We start from the raw sequence: 18,336 nt of genomic DNA, 5'->3' as shown, positions 1-18,336 counted from the left end.
CCGCCGTCTTGCTGCCCGGATTGCGCCGCCCTCCTTCCCCACCTGCCTATATTCCGCCGTGTTTGGACGACGGCCTATCCGGCCGCTCTTCCGCCGGCCTCGTTTTCCGGTCTCGCTTGCTCGTCGCCGCTCGCGGCTCGGGTTGCCTCGACCACGCCCGTCGGTGTTCGTCCATTTGCCTCGCCGGCCATGGACTCGGACGAAGAGGAGGAGCAGATGTTCGTCGAGCTTATGCAAGAAGAGATGGCAGCAGCCGCCCAAGACGACGAGCACATGATGATCCTTGGTTGCTTGGCAAGCATGTACGCCGGACCGGCAACTCGTCGGCGTGGTGGGTCGGCACGAGGTCGCCGGAAGTGCAAGCCGAGACAGCCGAATGGAGGGCTACCGCATGTTGTACGCCGACTACTTCGCCGACAATCCATTGCACGGTGAGAGTGTTTTCCGCGTCGTTGTCAGGATGAGCGAAAGCTATTTCGCAAATTGTGTATGCCATCCGCCACTTTGATCCCTACTTCGGATGCAAGGCGGATTGCACCTGGTTTGGTTGGATTTTCGTCACCGCGTAAGTGCACAAGTGGCTATGAGGATGCCGGCGTATGGAGCTCCCGGTGATACCGCAAATGACTATCTTCGGATGGCGGAGTCCACCGCCCTTGATTGTTTCTACCGGTTCCGCAGGGCCGTCATAGCGTTGTTCGGGGACTATTACTTGAGATCACCCACTGTCGAAGACACTCGTGAGGATCCTTGCAACAAATGAAGCTAGAGGTTTTCCAGGGATGCTTGGAAGCATTGATCGCATGCATTGGCAATGGAAGAACTGTCCATTTGCGTGGCAGGGGAATGTACAAGGGTCACAAAAAAGGCTGCACTCGTGATACTTGAAGCAGTGGCTACCCATGATCTTTGGATTTGGCACTCTTTCTTTGGTACGCCCGGATCCAACAATGACATCAACGTCCTAAACTGCTCCCCGGTCTTTTCCAAGCTTGTTGAGGGTCATGCTCCCCGGTGGACTATGTGATCAATGGTCGGCACTACAACAAAGGATACTACCTTGCGGACGGTATCTATCCAAAGTGGGCAACATTTGTGAAGACTATCTCCAACCCTAGCACCCCCAAACTTTGCGAGTTTGTCAAGAAACAAGAAGCTTGCCGAAAAGACGTCGAGCGAGCATTTGGTGTCCTCCAACAGAGATTTGCTGTCGTCCGGTTCCCCGCTATGACTTGGTCCAAAGATCAGATGTGGGAGGTGATGAACTGCTGTGTATGCCTACACAACATGATTATTGAAGATGAGCGAAAGCATCCGGTTCCTCTGGCTGAGCAAGAAGCACCATATGAGAGAGAGGGTCCTCTTGCACAGCCTAATCACCGAGTGCCTCCATCATGGGCCGCCTTCATTGCTATGCGCCAGGAGATTTGAGACTCTACAATGCACCAGCTGCTGCAAGATGATCTGGTGGAGCACATATGGAGGCTCCGAGGCAACGCCAACGCCGACGCCAACTAGTTGTTTGAAAAATTGTGAAATTTGTGTGCTTCATTTGTTTCAGCACTTGTTAAACATTGTACTCGTTATCGCCGAATTTGTTTCAGCAATTTTCGTCCTCTTGTTTGCCAAACTTGTTAAATTTTATGTTGAATTTGTTTGAAATATGTCAAATGGTCGAGGTTGGGGGTTTCCTGCCGGGGGAACGGCTGGAACTTCGGCGCTCCCCACGCCAAATCTTCATCCAATCCGGACGAAAATTTCGCCGGATTTGGGCGTGGGGAGCGCCAACGAGTGGGGATGCTCTCATACCAGTGTGGAGTGGCAGCGGCCAGTTCCGCGCTGAGACATGGGCGCCTCATAACAGCCGTGGCAATGGTCTAAGGTGGGAAGTTGTCCCAAAAGTTTCCTAGTGTCACTTTGTCCTAGCGCGGAGTACTGACTGATGCAACTGGCGACCGATCCAATGATCAATATGCTGATTTGAACATTGCTTTGTACCCGAGGTGAAAACCCTTGTCTTGGTCCGAACCGGATCAACTGTGACAACTAGGTTTCATTTCCCTGTTGAATGTGTTATCTACTTGCTATTACGATGGTCTTCATTCACTGGTCTCGGCATATATTTCCAACCCAACTTGGTGATGATGGCATGAGGGCATGGGCGGAGCCTCGTGGAGGCGAAACTGGGCCACGGCCCCCCTTCCAAAATGCAAATTTTTTATTACCATGTGTACAGTGGCGGAGCGTGAACAAAACATAAGAGGGGGCCAATTTCACAGGAAACATGGCCTCGGTAGCGAACAGTGTAAAATTCAAAAAACATCAGATTTGTCGGTGTTTTTGTGTAGGCTGAAATACAAATTATTTTGCATTAAAATTTTGCACTACCATAGAATATATCATCGTCAACATCTGAGATTTTGTTCGGATTTTTTTGAAACTTCAGAATGTTGATTTCAACAAAATTCAAAAGCAGGCTCCATGGAGCCCGCTTATAGCAGTAGCAGTAGTGAAATAACAGCAGCAGAGTAACAAAGACAGCAGTAGTGATTTTAGTAAACAGCAGGATTAAAATACCGTAGGCACGGGGACGGATAACGGGCGTTGCATGGATGAGAGAAACTCATGTAACAATCATAGCAGGGCATTTGCAGATAATAATAAAACGGTATCCAAGTACTAATCAATCAATAGGCATGTGTTCCAATTATAGTCGTACATGCTCGCAATGAGAAACTTGCACAACATCTTTTGTCATACCAGCCGGTGGCAGCCGGGCCTCAAGGGAAACTACTGGATATTAAGGTACTCCTTTTAATAGAGTACCGGAGCAAAGCATTAACACTCCGTGAACACATGTGATCCTCACATCACTGCCATCCCCTCCGGTTGTCCCAATTTCTGTCACTTCGGGGCCATTGGTTCCGGACAGCGACATGTGTATACAACTTGCAGGTAAGATCATAAACAACGAATATCTTCATGAATCAATAACATGTTCAGATCTGAGATCATGGCACTCGGGCCCTAGTGACAAGCATTAAGCATAACAAGTTGCAACAATATCATAAAAGTACCATCTACTGGACACTAGGCACTATGCCCTAACAATCTTATGCTATTACATGACCAATCTCATCCAATCCCTACCATCCCCTTCGGCCTACAGCGGGGGAATTACTCACACATGGATGGGGGAAACATTGCTGGTTGATGGAGAGGCGTTGGCGGTGATGGCGGTGATGATCTCCTCCAATTCCCCGTCCCGGCGGAGTGCCAGAACGGAGACTTCTGGCTCCCGCGACGGAGTTTCGCGATGTGGCGGCGTTCTGGAGGGTTTCTGGCGACTTCGATTTCTCCCCGTGCGTTTTTAGGTCGAGGCGAATAAGTAGTCCGAAGGGGGGCGTCGGAGGCCGACCGAGGGGGCCACACTACATGGCCGCGCGGGCCCCCCCCGGGCCGCGCCGCCATGTAGTGTGGGGCCCTCGGGCCTCCACTTCAATTGCCCTTCTGGCTCCGTCATTATTCTGGGAAAATAGGCCCTTTCGTCAAAATCCCGAGGTTTTTCCTCGAAAGTTGGATTTCTGCACAAAAACGAGACACCAGAATCAGCTTCGCTGAAAACAACGTTAGTCCGTGTTAGTTGCATCCAAAATACACAAATTAGAGGTAAAACAATAGCAAAAGTGTTCGGGAAAGTAGATACGTTTTGGACGTATCAACTCCCCCAAGCTTAGCTTATTGCTTGTCCTCAAGCAATTCAGTTAACAACCGAGCGATAAAAGAACTTTCACGAACACATTTGTTCATATGATGTATATATTCTCATGATATGGCTAATACTTAAGCAGTTCATAATAAGATACATGCAAATAAGATCATCCAACAGCTATGTCAATCATGAAGAGGTACCAACGATTAATAATAAGCATCATGAATCATGTATATAAGCAGGATTGCAATGTTCATAAGAGAGTATGATAAAGTGGTATCTCGCTTGCCTGTATTTGATTGGCAAAACATAAATGCCCGGGCACCTTTGAAGTTCATAGAAAGACTAGAGGTAGTGATTGTCAAAGATAAAAGCATCAAAGTTATACCACAATCAATCATATTTTGAGACAAGCATATTATACTAAGAATGACAGTTGTGCTCTCAAGAAAGTGCTCAAAGAAATAATGGAGACACAACATAAAAGTAAAAGATTGACCCTTCGCAGAGGGAAGCAGGGATTAACATGCGCTAGAGCTTTTCATTTGTAAAGCAGGAGTAAAATTATTTTGAGAGGTGTTTGTTGTTGTCAACGAATGGTAATGGGTACACCAACTACCTCGCCAACCGGACTTTCAAGAGCGGCTCCCATGAATTACTTGCATGTTTATGTGGCACTCCTTCCAACCTTTCTTACACAAACCATGGCTAACCGAATCCTCGGGTGCCTGCCAACAATCACATACCATGAAGGAGTGCCTTTTTATTTTAGTTTTATTATGATGATGACACTCCCCCCAACCTTTGCTTACACAAGCCATGGCTAACCGAATCCTTCGGGTGCCGTCCAACAATCACAAACCATGGAGGAGTGTCTATTTAAGTTAATTAATTCGGGACTCGGGAATCCCATTGCCAGCTCTTTTTGCAAAATTATTGGATAAGCGGATGTGCCACTATTCCATATGAGAGTCCGTCAAAAGTAAATGACAAGGTTGAAAGCTAAACACCACATACTTCCTCATGAGCTATGAAACATTAACACAAATTGAGAAGCATTTTGAAGGTTTTAAAGGTAGCGCATGAGAATTTACTTGGAATGGTTTGAAATGCCATGCATAGGTATTTATGGTGGACACTCGGAATAACTTGGTTTTCATGTGTTTGGAGGCACGAGCAGCGTTCCCGCGCAGTACAAGTGAAGGCTAGCAAAAAGAGTAGGGAGCGACAAATCAAGAGAGCAAGAATCGTCATAATCATGCTTGCGGCAAAATAAATTAATTGAGGCATAAAAGTGATACAAGAACTCTGAAGCAATGTAAATTATTGAGGCTTAATTGACTCTTGTTCAGTCATATGCATGCGTGAGCATGTGCCAAGTTGATATAAATGAATTATTCAGAGGAGGATACCACAATGCCATACTTACTTATGAATAAAACAATGCAAGCAAACATCCATGCCATGCTACTCATATTAATAGATTGGAGCTAATCATGAGAGATCATGAACTACTAGACTTTATTAAATGACATATACCTCACATGAACCAACTAAGCATGCTCACATGGATGAGTATATGTACAAAAATGAAAACAAATAGAGTTCATACCAGCCTCTCACCACAATCAGATTGTCGTAGATCGTCATTATTGCCTCTTCACTTGTGTAGCTTGGATAATATGAAATGAAAACCACGCTCCAGCCACCGAAGACCATTGAACTCATGATGAACTTTACAAACCAAAGAAGAACAGCAAATATTTTTGGTGTTTTCGAATTTGAGAACAAGAACAAAAGGAAACAAGCAAACAAAGCAAAATCTTTTTGGGTTTTCTTATGGCAAGCTAGCAATAGCAAATAAAGTGAAACAAATGCAAGAAACCAAGATAAGCAAATGGTGAAGAGAAACAACAGAAATATTTTTGGTCTTTTTGTGTTTTGGGAAAGAAACAAAGTGAAAACAAGAAATAGCAAACTAAAAGAAACACAGAAAAGCGAGATGGCAGAAATCTGCCAAAACATGACAGCAGTACAGAAATTGATTTTTACAAAAATCTTACGTTGCTCAGTTCAAAAAGTGTTCAACTAATGAAAGTTAGATAACAACCTGGGGAACATGCGCAAAAATTTTCAACTCAAAATACTGTTCTGGCTGGGCACACGAATTTTTACGGTAACAGCCCAGAATCTGTTTTCAGGCAGCACTTCCCCAAATATCATCTTCCTCTCATTAGAAAACCACTCAAAGAGACTAAACAAGTATATACAAGTATCCAGCAATCATAATATGCAAAGAATGAGTGATGCCGGTATACCTCCCCCCAAGCTTAGGCTTTTGGCCTAAGTGGAGTTCAATCCCATCGAGGGCCTGGGTTCCACGCCGGTGGATCATATGTGGAGTAGTCATAATAAGGTACCGATGCAGAAGAAAAGCGTGGGGGTTCCTCATACCCAGCTTGTGGATGCGAAGAGCTTGCTGCATCGGATGACGAGTCGAGGTGTTCCTCGACCTCATCCGTGTTGTCTCGTGCACGATGGCTTCGTCCCTCGATGTATGCGTTAACCGCACTTTCCGTAACTGACCAATCCTCCCTGGAATCAAGGTTAAACAGAGAAGGTGCAGGCAATCCTACTAATTTCTCAACTTTCTTAGTCCTTGTCCAAGATTTCTTGTAAAATGTTATTCTATAAGACAGGTTCCCTAAATTAGACGAATTAGAAAGAAATTCATGCTTAATCATGGAAGCTATGTCAAGTTTCTCCATAGTGAGCGGAATATCAAGACCGTGAGGTCTCACATTATGCATAGCTAATAAACGAGAGGCGATGAGACCCCCACAAATTCCTCCCTTCTCACGGTTAGTGGCAAGTCTGTTGGCTATCAAAACTCCCAAGTTATAAGTCCTATTACCTTGTAATGCAGCAGCTAGAAAGGCTAGATCTGGAATAGTTATTTTACCTCCATTCTTTCTTGCCAGAACGCACTTGGTAATGAAATAGGCGAAGTAACGAATAGCTGGGAAATGAATACTACTGATTTTACCATCATCCTCTCGAGAAACTCCTTCCATGACAAATCATCTTGAAGAGGTCCAAGAGCTCTTGCGGCGATCCTTTTATCTTCTCGCATGATCCCCATTGCGGCACTTTGATTGCTGCACAAAAATCACCGAATGGCAAGTTGACAGCTTTATTATAAATTTTGTACCGAACCATGGGGTTAGATCGTGACCAATTGAATTTAAAATCTTGCACTACCGACATAGTCAGTTTCACATATTGGCATGGTTCCCCATCAACAAAATCATCCAATCCCGCACGAGAGATTAAATTTTGGACGTCCTGCAAAATCCCTGCACTTCTCATGAAATCCACACACGGATAGTAAGCGGGATATACTCCTTCTTCCCGGTGAACTCTCATGACCTGTGGCACCTCCAACTCATGTTGGTTGAGTTGGTACCTACCTCCTTCCATTTTCTGAAATTTTTAACAAACAATATAAAACTCGATTTGGTGACATATAATTGAGGGAAACTACCATAGGAACTTGCTAGAGTACTAATCATGCATCAAAACTAATTTCTACCACTTAGAACAAGCATGCAAGCTCACTAAACATGTTACCTACAGCAGCAAAATATTCAAGATATACTCAACCAAACAAAATTCTACTTGGATGGGTGGAGGAGTCACATACCAAGGAGCAAATGTGCCAAATTTCAGCAAGAAATCTGAGCTGAGCAAAGAGATCGAGAAATCTGGAGTTCTTGAGCAAAAACGCGAGTGAGAGGAAATGTGTTCGAGTTTTTTCGGGAGAGAGAAGGTGCTGGGAGAAAGAGATGACAAAGTGGGGCAAGGAGGGGCCCACACCACATGGTGGCGCGGCCACCTCCTTGGCCGCGCCGGCCTGTGGTTTGGCGCCCTCCGGTGCCCCACAGGTCATCCCCCGGTGCTCCCAGTGCCTCGTCGAAAAATAGGACCAACGGTGTAATTTTCGCGAATTTTTGAAAACTTTGAAAAATGCACATTTTCTGGGTATTAAGTTTATTATTACTGGCCAGGAAATTTTTTGAAATCTCTAATCAACTAAGAAGCTTTGCAAATTAAAAGTGCTACAGCAACTAAAGCAAGTGGAGAAAGAAAGAGATGTTGTTTACCTCCTCTATGCATATAAAAGGTATTTGTTAACAAGGTTGATCAAGTCTTGCCACCAAATAAATTTTATATAGCATATGAAGAAATAAACCTCAAATCAATCATGTTACCTTGAATTGTATTGATATGGATCCAATCACAAGAGTTTGATATTCTTCTTTAGGCTCATATATAGGACAATCAATAGTTCCTACTTTGATAGTTCTCATATGAGAAATAGTATTAACTCCGCACGCTTTTTCAATCCTCTTGGGGAAATAGACGGTGTGTTCCTTGTCATCAACATTGAAAGTAACCTTTCCTTTATTGCAATCAATAACAGCCCCTGCGGTGTTAAGAAAAGGTCTCCCAAGAATAATAGACATATTATCATCTTCGAGCATTTCCAACACAACAAAATCAGTTAATATCAAGCAGTTATTAGTAACTTGAACAGAACATCCTCACATATACCAACAGGAATAGCAGAGATTTATCAGCCATTTGCAAAGATATATCAGTAGGTATCAACTTATCTAAGTAAAGTCTCTTGTATAGAGAAAAAGGCATAACACTAACACCGGCTCCCAAGTCACATAGAGCAGTTTTAACATAATTATTCTTGATAGAACAAGGAATAGTAGGTATACCCGGGTCGCCCAACTTCTTTGGAACTTTGCCATTGAAAGAGTAATTAGCAAGCATAGTGAAAATTTCCTCATTGGGGATTTTCCTTTTGTTAGTAACAATATCTTTCATATACTTTGAATAAGGAGGCAATTTAATAGCATCAGTCAAAGGGATTTGCAAGAATAAAGGTTTCATCCAATCACATAATTTATTATAGTGTTCCTCTTCCTTTGATTTTAGTTTCTTAGCAGGAAAAGGCATTGGCTTTTGCACCCAAGGTTCTCTTTCATTACCATGTTTCTCGCAATAAAATCTTCTTTAGTATACTTTTTATTTTTAGCATGCCTTTCAGGTTCTTTTTCAACCTCTTCTTTATCAGGAGTATCATTCTTATCATTATCTTCACTATTATCATGTTCATTACCACTTTCAGCTTCAGCATCGTAAATAGAAATACTATTAGGATCATTAACAGGTTCGGAGGATTCTACAACATTTTTATGTTTCTTCTTCTTTTTCCTAGAATGAGCTCTAGGTTCAATGCGTTGAGAATCTTGTTCAATTCTTTTGGGATGCCCTTCAGGATATAGAGGATCCCGGGTAGAGACACCACCTCTAGTTGTTACTTCATAAGCTTGTTTTTCTTTAGCATTATTTCCTAACAAGTCATTTTGCACTTTAGTGAGTTGATCAATTTGAGTTTGAATCATATGAAAATGTTTAACAAGCATCTTAACATCATTGGAGGTTCTCTCCACAATATCATGCAATTGACTAATAGCTTGAGAATTTTCCATTAGATGATTCTCTACTCTCATATTAAAATTTTCTTGCTTAACAATATAATTATCAAACTCGTCTAAGCATTGCGCAGGAGGTTTTGAATACGGAATATCTTCCCTAGTAAAGCGTTGAAGCGAGTTTACCTCAATCATGGATGAAGGGGGAATTATCTCACATATATCTTCTATTGGAGGTAGATTCTTCACATCTTCGGATTTAATACCTTTCTCCTTGAGAGACTTCTTGGCTTCCCTCATATCTTCATCATTCAATTTAATTAAACCCCTCTTCTTCACTATTGGCGTTGGAGTTGGTTCAGGCGTATTCCAATCATCATAATTCCGGCCTATTTTAGCCAATAATTCTTCAACGTACTGTCCTGGAGTTCTTTTCCCGAAAACACAACCAAGCACAACTATCCAGGTATGCCCTAGACTCAATGGTTAGTCCACTATAAAATATATCAAGTAAATCATGCTTTTCTAAATCATGGTCAGGCAAAGCTCTAATAAGAGAGCAAAATCTCGCCCAAGCCTCAGGCAATTTCTCTTCATCTCCTTGATCAAAATTATAAACTTTCTGCAAAGCAGCATGTTGAGCACTAGCAGGAAAGTATTTCCGGAAGAAAACAGCAAGTAATTCTTTTGGACTTTTAATAGAACCAGGTGGCAAACTATTATACCAGGTTTTAGCGTCATCCTTTAATGAAAATGGAAAGATTTTAGCAACAAAGTAAGTACGCTTCTTAACATCATCAGAAAACAAGCTACTCAAAGTAGATAACTCAGATCATGTGTTCAACGAAGACTTTCTTTTTCAGTACCACAAAAGGGTGTTTTCTCAACAATAGCTATATGAGATAGATCAAGAGAAAAATCATAATCTTTATCCTTAATGTTTATAGGAGATGTGGCAAATTTAGGATCGGGAGACAGCTTTATATCTAACAAGATATGTTCTGCAAGCAACTTTTTAATTTTTCTTGCATCAGTAGTAGCATGGCATTTTTCAATAAAATCATCATCAAGTTCCACATAATCTTCATCAAGATCATCACTAGAGTATTCAAGTTCGGTGAATTAACAGTGTAGTAACATCAGGAGTTTCAATATTTTCAATTTGTCTAGACCTAGCAATTTTAGCATCTAGAAAAGTTCCCAATGAACCACTATCATCAAGCACAAGCAGAAATATTATCAGTATTATGAGAGTTTTCAGTATTCAGCAGAAGTACCAGCATTTGAAGCATGTGGTGGTGAAACAAGTTTATCAATCACGGATGGTGAATCAAGAGCAAGCAGAGGTACTCGCAGTTGTACCTTTTCTTGTAGTGGATGGTAATATGGCGACCTTAGTATCGCGAGTTTTACCCATGATGGAGAATTTGCAGCGAACAATATTAATCCAAGTGAACTTCCAAATAAAGCTATGCTCCCGGCAACGGCGCCAGTAAAATAGTCTTGATGACCCACAAGTATAGGGGATCGCAACAGTCTTCGAGGGAAGTATTACCCAATTTATTGATTCGACACAAGGGGAGACAAAGAATACTTGAAAGCCTTAACAACGGAGTTGTCAATTCAGCTGCACCTGGAAACAGACTTGCTCGCAAGAGTTTATCGATAGTAACAGCTTTATAGCAAGTAGCAGTAGTGAAATAACAACAGCAGAGTAACAAAGACAGCAGTAGTGATTTTAGTAAACAAGCAGGATTAAAATACCGTAGGCACGGGGACGGATAACGGGCGTTGCATGGATGAGAGAAACTCATGTAACAATCATAGCAGGGCATTTGCAGATAATAATAAAACGGTATCCAAGTACTAATCAATCAATAGGCATGTGTTCCAATTATAGTCGTACGTGCTCGCAATGAGAAACTTGCACAACATCTTTTGTCCTACCATCCGGTGGCAGCCGGGCCTCAAGGGAAACTATCGGATATTAAGGTACTCCTTTTAATAGAGTACCGGAGCAAAGCATTAACACTCCGTGAACACATGTGATCCTCACATCACCGCCATCCCCTCCGGTTGTCCCAATTCTCGTCACTTCGGGGCCATTGGTTCCGGACAGCGACATGTGTATACAACTTGCGAGGTAAGATCATAAACAACGAATATCTTCATGAATCAATAACATGTTCAGATCTGAGATCATGGCACTCGGGCCCTAGTGACAAGCATTAAGCATAACAAGTTGCAACAATATCATAAAAGTACCATCTACGGACACTAGGCACTATGCCCTAACAATCTTATGCTATTACATGACCAATCTCATCCAATCCCTACCATCCCCTTCGGCCTACAGCGGGGGAATTACTCACACATGGATGGGGGAAACATTGCTGGTTGATGGAGAGGCGTTGGCGGTGATGGCGGTGATGATCTCCTCCAATTCCCCGTCCCGCGGAGTGCCGGAACGGAGACTTCGGCTCCCGCGACGGAGTTTCGCGATGTGGCGGCGTTCGGAGGGTTTCCGGCGACTTCGACTTCTCCCCGTGCGTTTTTAGGTCGAGGCGAATAAGTAGTCCGAAGGGGGCGTCGGAGGCCGACCGAGGGGCCACACTACATGGCCGCGCGGGCCCCCCTGGGCCGCGCCGCCATGTAGTGTGGGGCCCTCGGGCCTCCACTTCAATTGCCCTTCTGGCTCCGTCATTATTCTGGGAAAATAGGCCCTTTCGTCAAAATCCCGAGATTTTCCTGAAAGTTGGATTTCTGCACAAAAACGAGACACCAGAACAGTTCTGCTGAAAACAGCGTTAGTCCGTGTTAGTTGCATCCAAAATACACAAATTAGAGGCAAAACAATAGCAAAAGTGTTCGGGAAAGTAGATACGTTTTGGACGTATCACCCGCCATCTAAAGCCATTTGTCGCAGTGTTAGGAACTTATGATGATATACTCAAAACAAGTTAGATCCTGGTTTAGTATATTTTCTATTAGGTAAAAAACAGGAGATATAGCTGGTTCACATATACACAAGCATTGTTCCAAAGTAATTTTTTATGAAACAAAAGAGGCAAAATAAATAAAATGATTTTTTTAAAACAACTCGCAGGCAATTCTTGGTACTGCAAAGAAAAGAACACTGCTAAATTAAAAAAACAAAATTTGCATTGATACATCTAAATTACATAACTGGGCATCAATTACCAACAATCCTGAATGAAATAATCACCTAACATGGGCAGGGGTAGGGGGGCTGTAGCATGCAAACTGCAGGCAAGACTGGGTCGCTGGCACCGTGGCTGGGAGCAGCATTAGAGCAATTCCAATAGTACAGCCAACGGATTGCTATAACAAGATGCCATGTCATTTATAGTCACCATATAGCTAACATGTACAATAGTTGGCTATAAGAATGAAGTACTTTATTAACATATGATCCACCTTTCATTCTCACAGTGCCTAGGAGCACGTGCAAGAGCTGACTATTGCATAGTAGCCCACCTCCCTTCTCTCTCCCCTTCTCTCTCCTCCAACTCATCTAAAATATATTCCCTCCGGTCCTAAATATAAGCCATATAATTTCTGGCACGGAAATTAAGAAACGCATATTTAGGAAAAAATACACCATGTTTGGCTAGGATTAACCATAAGTAATTGCCGTGAGTTAACAGAGGACTTTGCATAAGATAAGTAAACCTAATCAAATCTCCAAAAATATTGTCCATACAAGTAGGGCAACGCAATAAACCTTATATTCTGAAATTTTTGTCAAAAAACTATATGGTTTATATATAGGAACAGAGGGAGTATTATTTAATATCTTGTACTTTCTCTTACGACGTGGGATCCAGATCACGAGACCGAGCTGACGAGAAAAAGGAGATTGGGGAGGAGGCCAGACGGGGAGCCAGACAGAGGAATCGAGAAATCTCATGCGATGAAGGCGGACGTGTTGCTGCATTCTGACGTTAGAAAACAGGCTGAGATCTGCTGATGCCTTGAGCCACGACGGGTGAGTACACATGGTAATAGAAAATTTGCATTTTGGAAGGGGGGGCCGTGGCCCAGTTTCGCCTCCACGAGGCTCCGCCCATGCATGTGTACTCACCCGTCGTGGCTCAAGGCATCAGCAGATCTCAGCCTGTTTTCTAACGTCAGAATGCAGCAACATGTCCGCCTTCATCGCATGAGATTTCTCGATTCCTCTGTCTGGCTCCCCGCCTGGCCTCCTCCCCAATCTCCTTTTTCTCGTCAGCTCGGTCTCGTGATCTGGATCCCACGTCATAAGAGAAAGTACAAGATATTAAATAATACTCCCTCCGTTCCTATATATAAACCATATAGTTTTTTGACAAAAATTTCAGAATATAAGGTTTATTGCGTTGCCCTACTTGTATGCACAATATTTTTGGAGATTTGATTAGGTTTACTTATCTTATGCAAAGTCCTCTGTTAGCTCACGGCAATTACTTATGGTTAATCCTAGCCAAACATGGTGTATTTTTTCCTAAATATGCGTTTCTTAATTTCCGTGCCAGAAATTATATGGCTTATATTTAGGACCGGAGGGAGTATATTTTAGATGAGTTGGAGGAGAGAGAAGGGGAGAGAGAAGGGAGGTGGGCTACTATGCAATAGTCAGCTCTTGCACGTGCTCCTAGGCACTGTGAGAATGAAAGGTGGGTCATATGTTAATAAAGTACTCCATTCTTATAGCCAACTATTATACATATTAGCTATATGGTGACTATAAATCACATGGCATCTTGTTATAGCCATCCGTTGGCTGTACTATTGGAATTGCTCTAATGCTGCTCCCCTGCCTGCTGCCTGCATAGGTGCACACCACAGCCACGGCAGCCAGCGGCCCAGTCCTGCCTGCAGTTTGCATGCTACAGCCCCCTACCCCTGCCCATGTTAGGTGATTATTTCATTCAGGATTGTTGGTAATTGATGCCCAGTTATGTAATTTAGATGTATCAATGCAAATTTTGTTTTTTTGATTTAGCAATGTTCTTTTCTTTGCAGTACCAAGAATTGCCTGCGAGTTGTTTTAAAAAAATCATTTTATTTATTTTGCCTCTTTTGTTTCATAAAAAATTACTTTGGAACAATGCCTGTGTATATGTGAACCAGCTATATCTCCTGTTTTTTACCTAATAGAAAATATACTAAACCAGGATCTAACTTGTTTTGAGTATATCATCATAAGTTCCTAACACTGCGACAAATGGCTTTAGATGGCGGGCTCCATGGAGCCTGCTTTTGAATTTTGTTGAAATCAACATTCTGAAGTTTCAAAAAAATCCGAACAAAATCTCAGATGTTGACGATGATATATTCTATGGTAGTGCAAAATTTTAATGCAAAATAATTTGTATTTCAGCCTACACAAAAACACCGACAAATCTGATGTTTTTTGAATTTTACACTGTTCGCTACCGAGGCCATTTTTCCTGTGAAATTGGCCCCCTCTTATGTTTTGTTCACGCTCCGCTACTGCATGAGGGCGTTTATCTTCATGAAGATGTCGTGGAAGAAGTCGATTTAGTCGTAATTGTTTCTTTCATATCTTGTAATGTTTTGGTCATGGTTATCTTGTTATGTACTATGTAAAATAATTAATAGTAACGGTTGTGGCAAGAGTTTTTTAAACTCCGTTTCTACAAAAAAAATGATACTTCCATTCAATTCATATTAATCGTTGATAAGATCGATGTATCTAGCTATAACTAAAATGTCTCTAGATACATTCATATTAGCAACAAGTACTCCCTCCGTTCATAAAAAGATGCCAAAGATTTGTCCAAATTCGAATATATCTATATACTAAAGAGTGTCTAGATACATTCAAATTTAGACAAATTTTTGACATCTATTTATGATCAGAGGTAGTAATATGGATCTTAGGACCTCCCAAAGTCCCAATATCAGTCTGAATTTCTTGCTATGTCACCCTGTCAGTACATATGGTAATGGAAAGAAAACTGCATTACAATCTTTGCAGCTCCTAGCATTCTCACAACTTCTCATATAATACCCTAGGAAAACTGGTAGCGCGTATGCCAACTCTCTCAAATCTGGCTACCGTGATCAAGGCATCAAGCTGTACGTAGCTAGCTAGATACTATATCGCAAGTGGATCAACGAGAGTTCTTCTGAATTTCTTCAAGTAGAAGTGGTCTGCATGTACGCAATGAGTTCTTTCGAATCAAGCACATAGTTCATAAGATCATTTGCATTAGTCGTCTTGGTTTGGTAGAAGAAACACATTTATTACTTGTGTGAACCTATCAGTACATCTATATATGCATTCCTATATTTGGCAAAGGGCTTGACCCACATGTTTTTGTTACCCCTTGAGCATGATAAAGTTATCAAGACTAGACCCCCACAAGGTTCCACATATTAGTCTGAAATTTCTCGCTCTGTCAGTACATCTAGTCAATGAAAGAAAGGTGCATTACATTCTCTGTAGTCTGTAGCCCCTTGCACATATACAATCTCCTTATCTCCTCGATGAAAAATTGATACCGCGTATGCCAAGTCGCCAACTCTTTCAAATCTGGCGCCACGGTGATCAAGCTGTACATAACTAGCTAGATACTATATATCGCTAGTCGATCAACCAGAGTTCTGCTTAATTTCTTCTACTAGCAGAAGTGGTTTGCATGTACGCAATGAGTAATGAGCATTGAGCAGGATATGTATGTATTCTTTGGAGTCAATCATATAGTTCATAAGTTAATTAACCAGCTGTTGCAATCACCTCCCTGTCAATTACAACTTGCACACAAACTAAGCGAATCAACAAATAAATCAATTTCATATATCTCGTGGGTGCACCGATATGTTATTACAATTAATGTACAGCAAGAACTGCAACCAAAACCAAGATTAACACCAAGCACATAAAATCAATACCGCAAGAACCTACACTATTAATTTACAGCTTTCGGAACCACGCTAGATGACACCGGGCTAATTTGATCATCGTGTGAGGGGAGCTAGCATGCGAGTTGTTCATGCAGAAACCCTAATGCATTTTGAGTGTAGAAGATTTCTGAGTTCTGACTTCTGACCATATGTCACGACCGGTTGAGGTTTGATCCGATCACTGATTCTGAGAGGACATCGGCCCGAAGATGTCGAGGAAGGCAGACGGCGAGCCGAGCGCCTGCCCGCCGGCGGGGCTCAAGAAATGGTCGCTGACTTGGTGCATCCAGGGGGAGATCATGGGCGCCTCGCCCTTGAGCGCGCCGCCGCGGAGCGGGCTGAGGTCGGTAAACAGGAACCCCGTCGTGGGCGACGGCGAAGGCCCCGCCCACGACGGCGGCACGGCCTGCTGCTGCAGCCTCGTGGCCGTCACCGACACGGACACCGCAGGGCCTGGACGGTTCAGGGCGCGCGCCTTGACGCGCACCGGCTGCGCGGACCTCCCGCCGGCTCTCTCCGTGCCCCTTGGGGACGACGACGTCGACGCCCTCTCCTGCCCGTCGTCCCCGGCGCCCTCCGGGCCGGTGAGCCGCTGCACGAGCGACATGAACTCGTGAGCCTCCACATGGATCACCTTCGGGGACACCATGTAGATGATGACCGGCTTCCGATTCTGCTGCTGCGACGGCGACGGCGAGGGCGACGACGACTTGCCGATCTTCCGCGACGCGCCGTGCACGCCGAGGCCCCTATGCCGGGCATCCCCTTCGTAGCTCGTTGCGGCCATGGACGGAAGGGGAGGATACCTACGGGCCGGCGATCGACGGCGACGACGATGGATACAGCTACCTTGCGCGGTAATGTAATGGAATGGATATGTGCGACTTGACTTGAGGGCGAACACGAAAGGTACGAAGGGGACAGCAAGAGGTTTAAACCGATCTATCATCTGTGCTGTGGGGGCAGAATGGGTTATATAGCCATGACGCCGTCGTGGCCTCTTGGAGTTTTTATGGCTAAATCGAATGAGACAAGAGTTTTGAGGCGCGGCACGTGCGCATGTTTCATCCGGTGTGGTCGCGTCTTCGCAGCCCCAGTTGTGCTGCATAGTAGACACGCCACCATCCTTTTTTACCAGCTAGAAGAAACCCATTTGATGTGTAATACGTGGTGATGTTTATTTACAACAAAATATGACGTTTGGTAGCAACAACACGTGTTGAATATATATGAGAAAGTTTTAATTAAAAGATCACCATAAATTACGCACGCACATGGACAAGACTTGGAAAACCCTAGCCGCTACCTCCCTTGCCTCCGCCTCCAACCTATCTCTTCCATCTGTTGATCGCGGCACCTCGTGTGCTTCTGAGGGACATGGGAGGCTACCATCAACTGGGGGCCATAGCATGCATGTGTGGTTAGAGTTTGTTTCTAGGTTATGTTTTGGTCTTCAGTTGTTGGTGGCGGGCAACAACGTCACCGTCAGCATGGAGTAAGTCCCCCGTACGCTCATTTTGGTGGTGCATCTTGGTGTCGCTAGGAGGCATGTGGAGGTTGGTTTGTTCTCCCTTGTGTGCAAGACAACAAAATTTGGTGTCAAGTGTTTTAGATCGATTCGAGAGTTCAGGTTTGTGCATGAAGACTTCCCGTTTGTCATCAACAAAGTCAAGCTGGATCTGGCAGGGGAACAACGATAGTGGCCCGTCGATGCTCTCATTCTATCGGTGGTAGTGGTCGTTTGGTAGACGATTGACCTTCCCATCGGCTTTGAGGCAATGCTGGAGTTGTGGCTGGTGGGAGTACCCATGTTGTAGCGCGCAAAACAACGATGTCGTGTGAGAAGTCACATGAGTGAACTCCCAAGAAACCTTTATGTATAGGTTTTCAAGAGATTCGGATCCGGTAGGGAGGCATGCTCTCCAAGTTAATTGTGCACGCTGAGATGAATGCGGAAGACCTAGAGGGGGAGCAAAGCTTTAGGGTTTGTGTGGTGATTTTTTGTCTACAGGAGGAGCAGCCTCTTATATATAGACCTATAACGAGCCACAGTGGAAGGAATTGCATGCCCTACCCGTCTCGACATGACTACTGATGGAGGGTAACAGTGTGCATCGATCCTCTTATAGATGAAGCTCCTAGTGGAAGGTAGAGAGACAAACATTGTATGTTGGTCTAACT

The 18,336-nt window shown here is 43.6% G+C and overlaps 1 protein-coding gene across 1 annotated transcript; it reads right to left on the bottom strand.

The window, feature by feature from the left end:
• Positions 1 to 16,018: 16,018 nt before the first annotated feature.
• On the bottom strand, positions 16,019 to 16,942 carry LOC124654761 (protein MKS1-like). Its single transcript, XM_047193753.1, has one exon. The coding sequence runs from the start codon at positions 16,940 to 16,942 to the stop codon at positions 16,334 to 16,336; it is 609 nt and encodes a 202-aa protein (XP_047049709.1). The 3' UTR covers positions 16,019 to 16,333.
• Between the last annotated feature and the right edge of the window lie 1,394 nt (positions 16,943 to 18,336).

The sequence above is a fragment of the Lolium rigidum genome, chromosome 1 (assembly GCF_022539505.1).
Source record: "Lolium rigidum isolate FL_2022 chromosome 1, APGP_CSIRO_Lrig_0.1, whole genome shotgun sequence".
In the NCBI taxonomy this organism is placed as follows: Eukaryota; Viridiplantae; Streptophyta; class Magnoliopsida; order Poales; family Poaceae; genus Lolium; species Lolium rigidum.
Note: the sequence above shows the minus strand (reverse complement) of the source record. Positions and strands in the feature narration are given on the sequence as shown.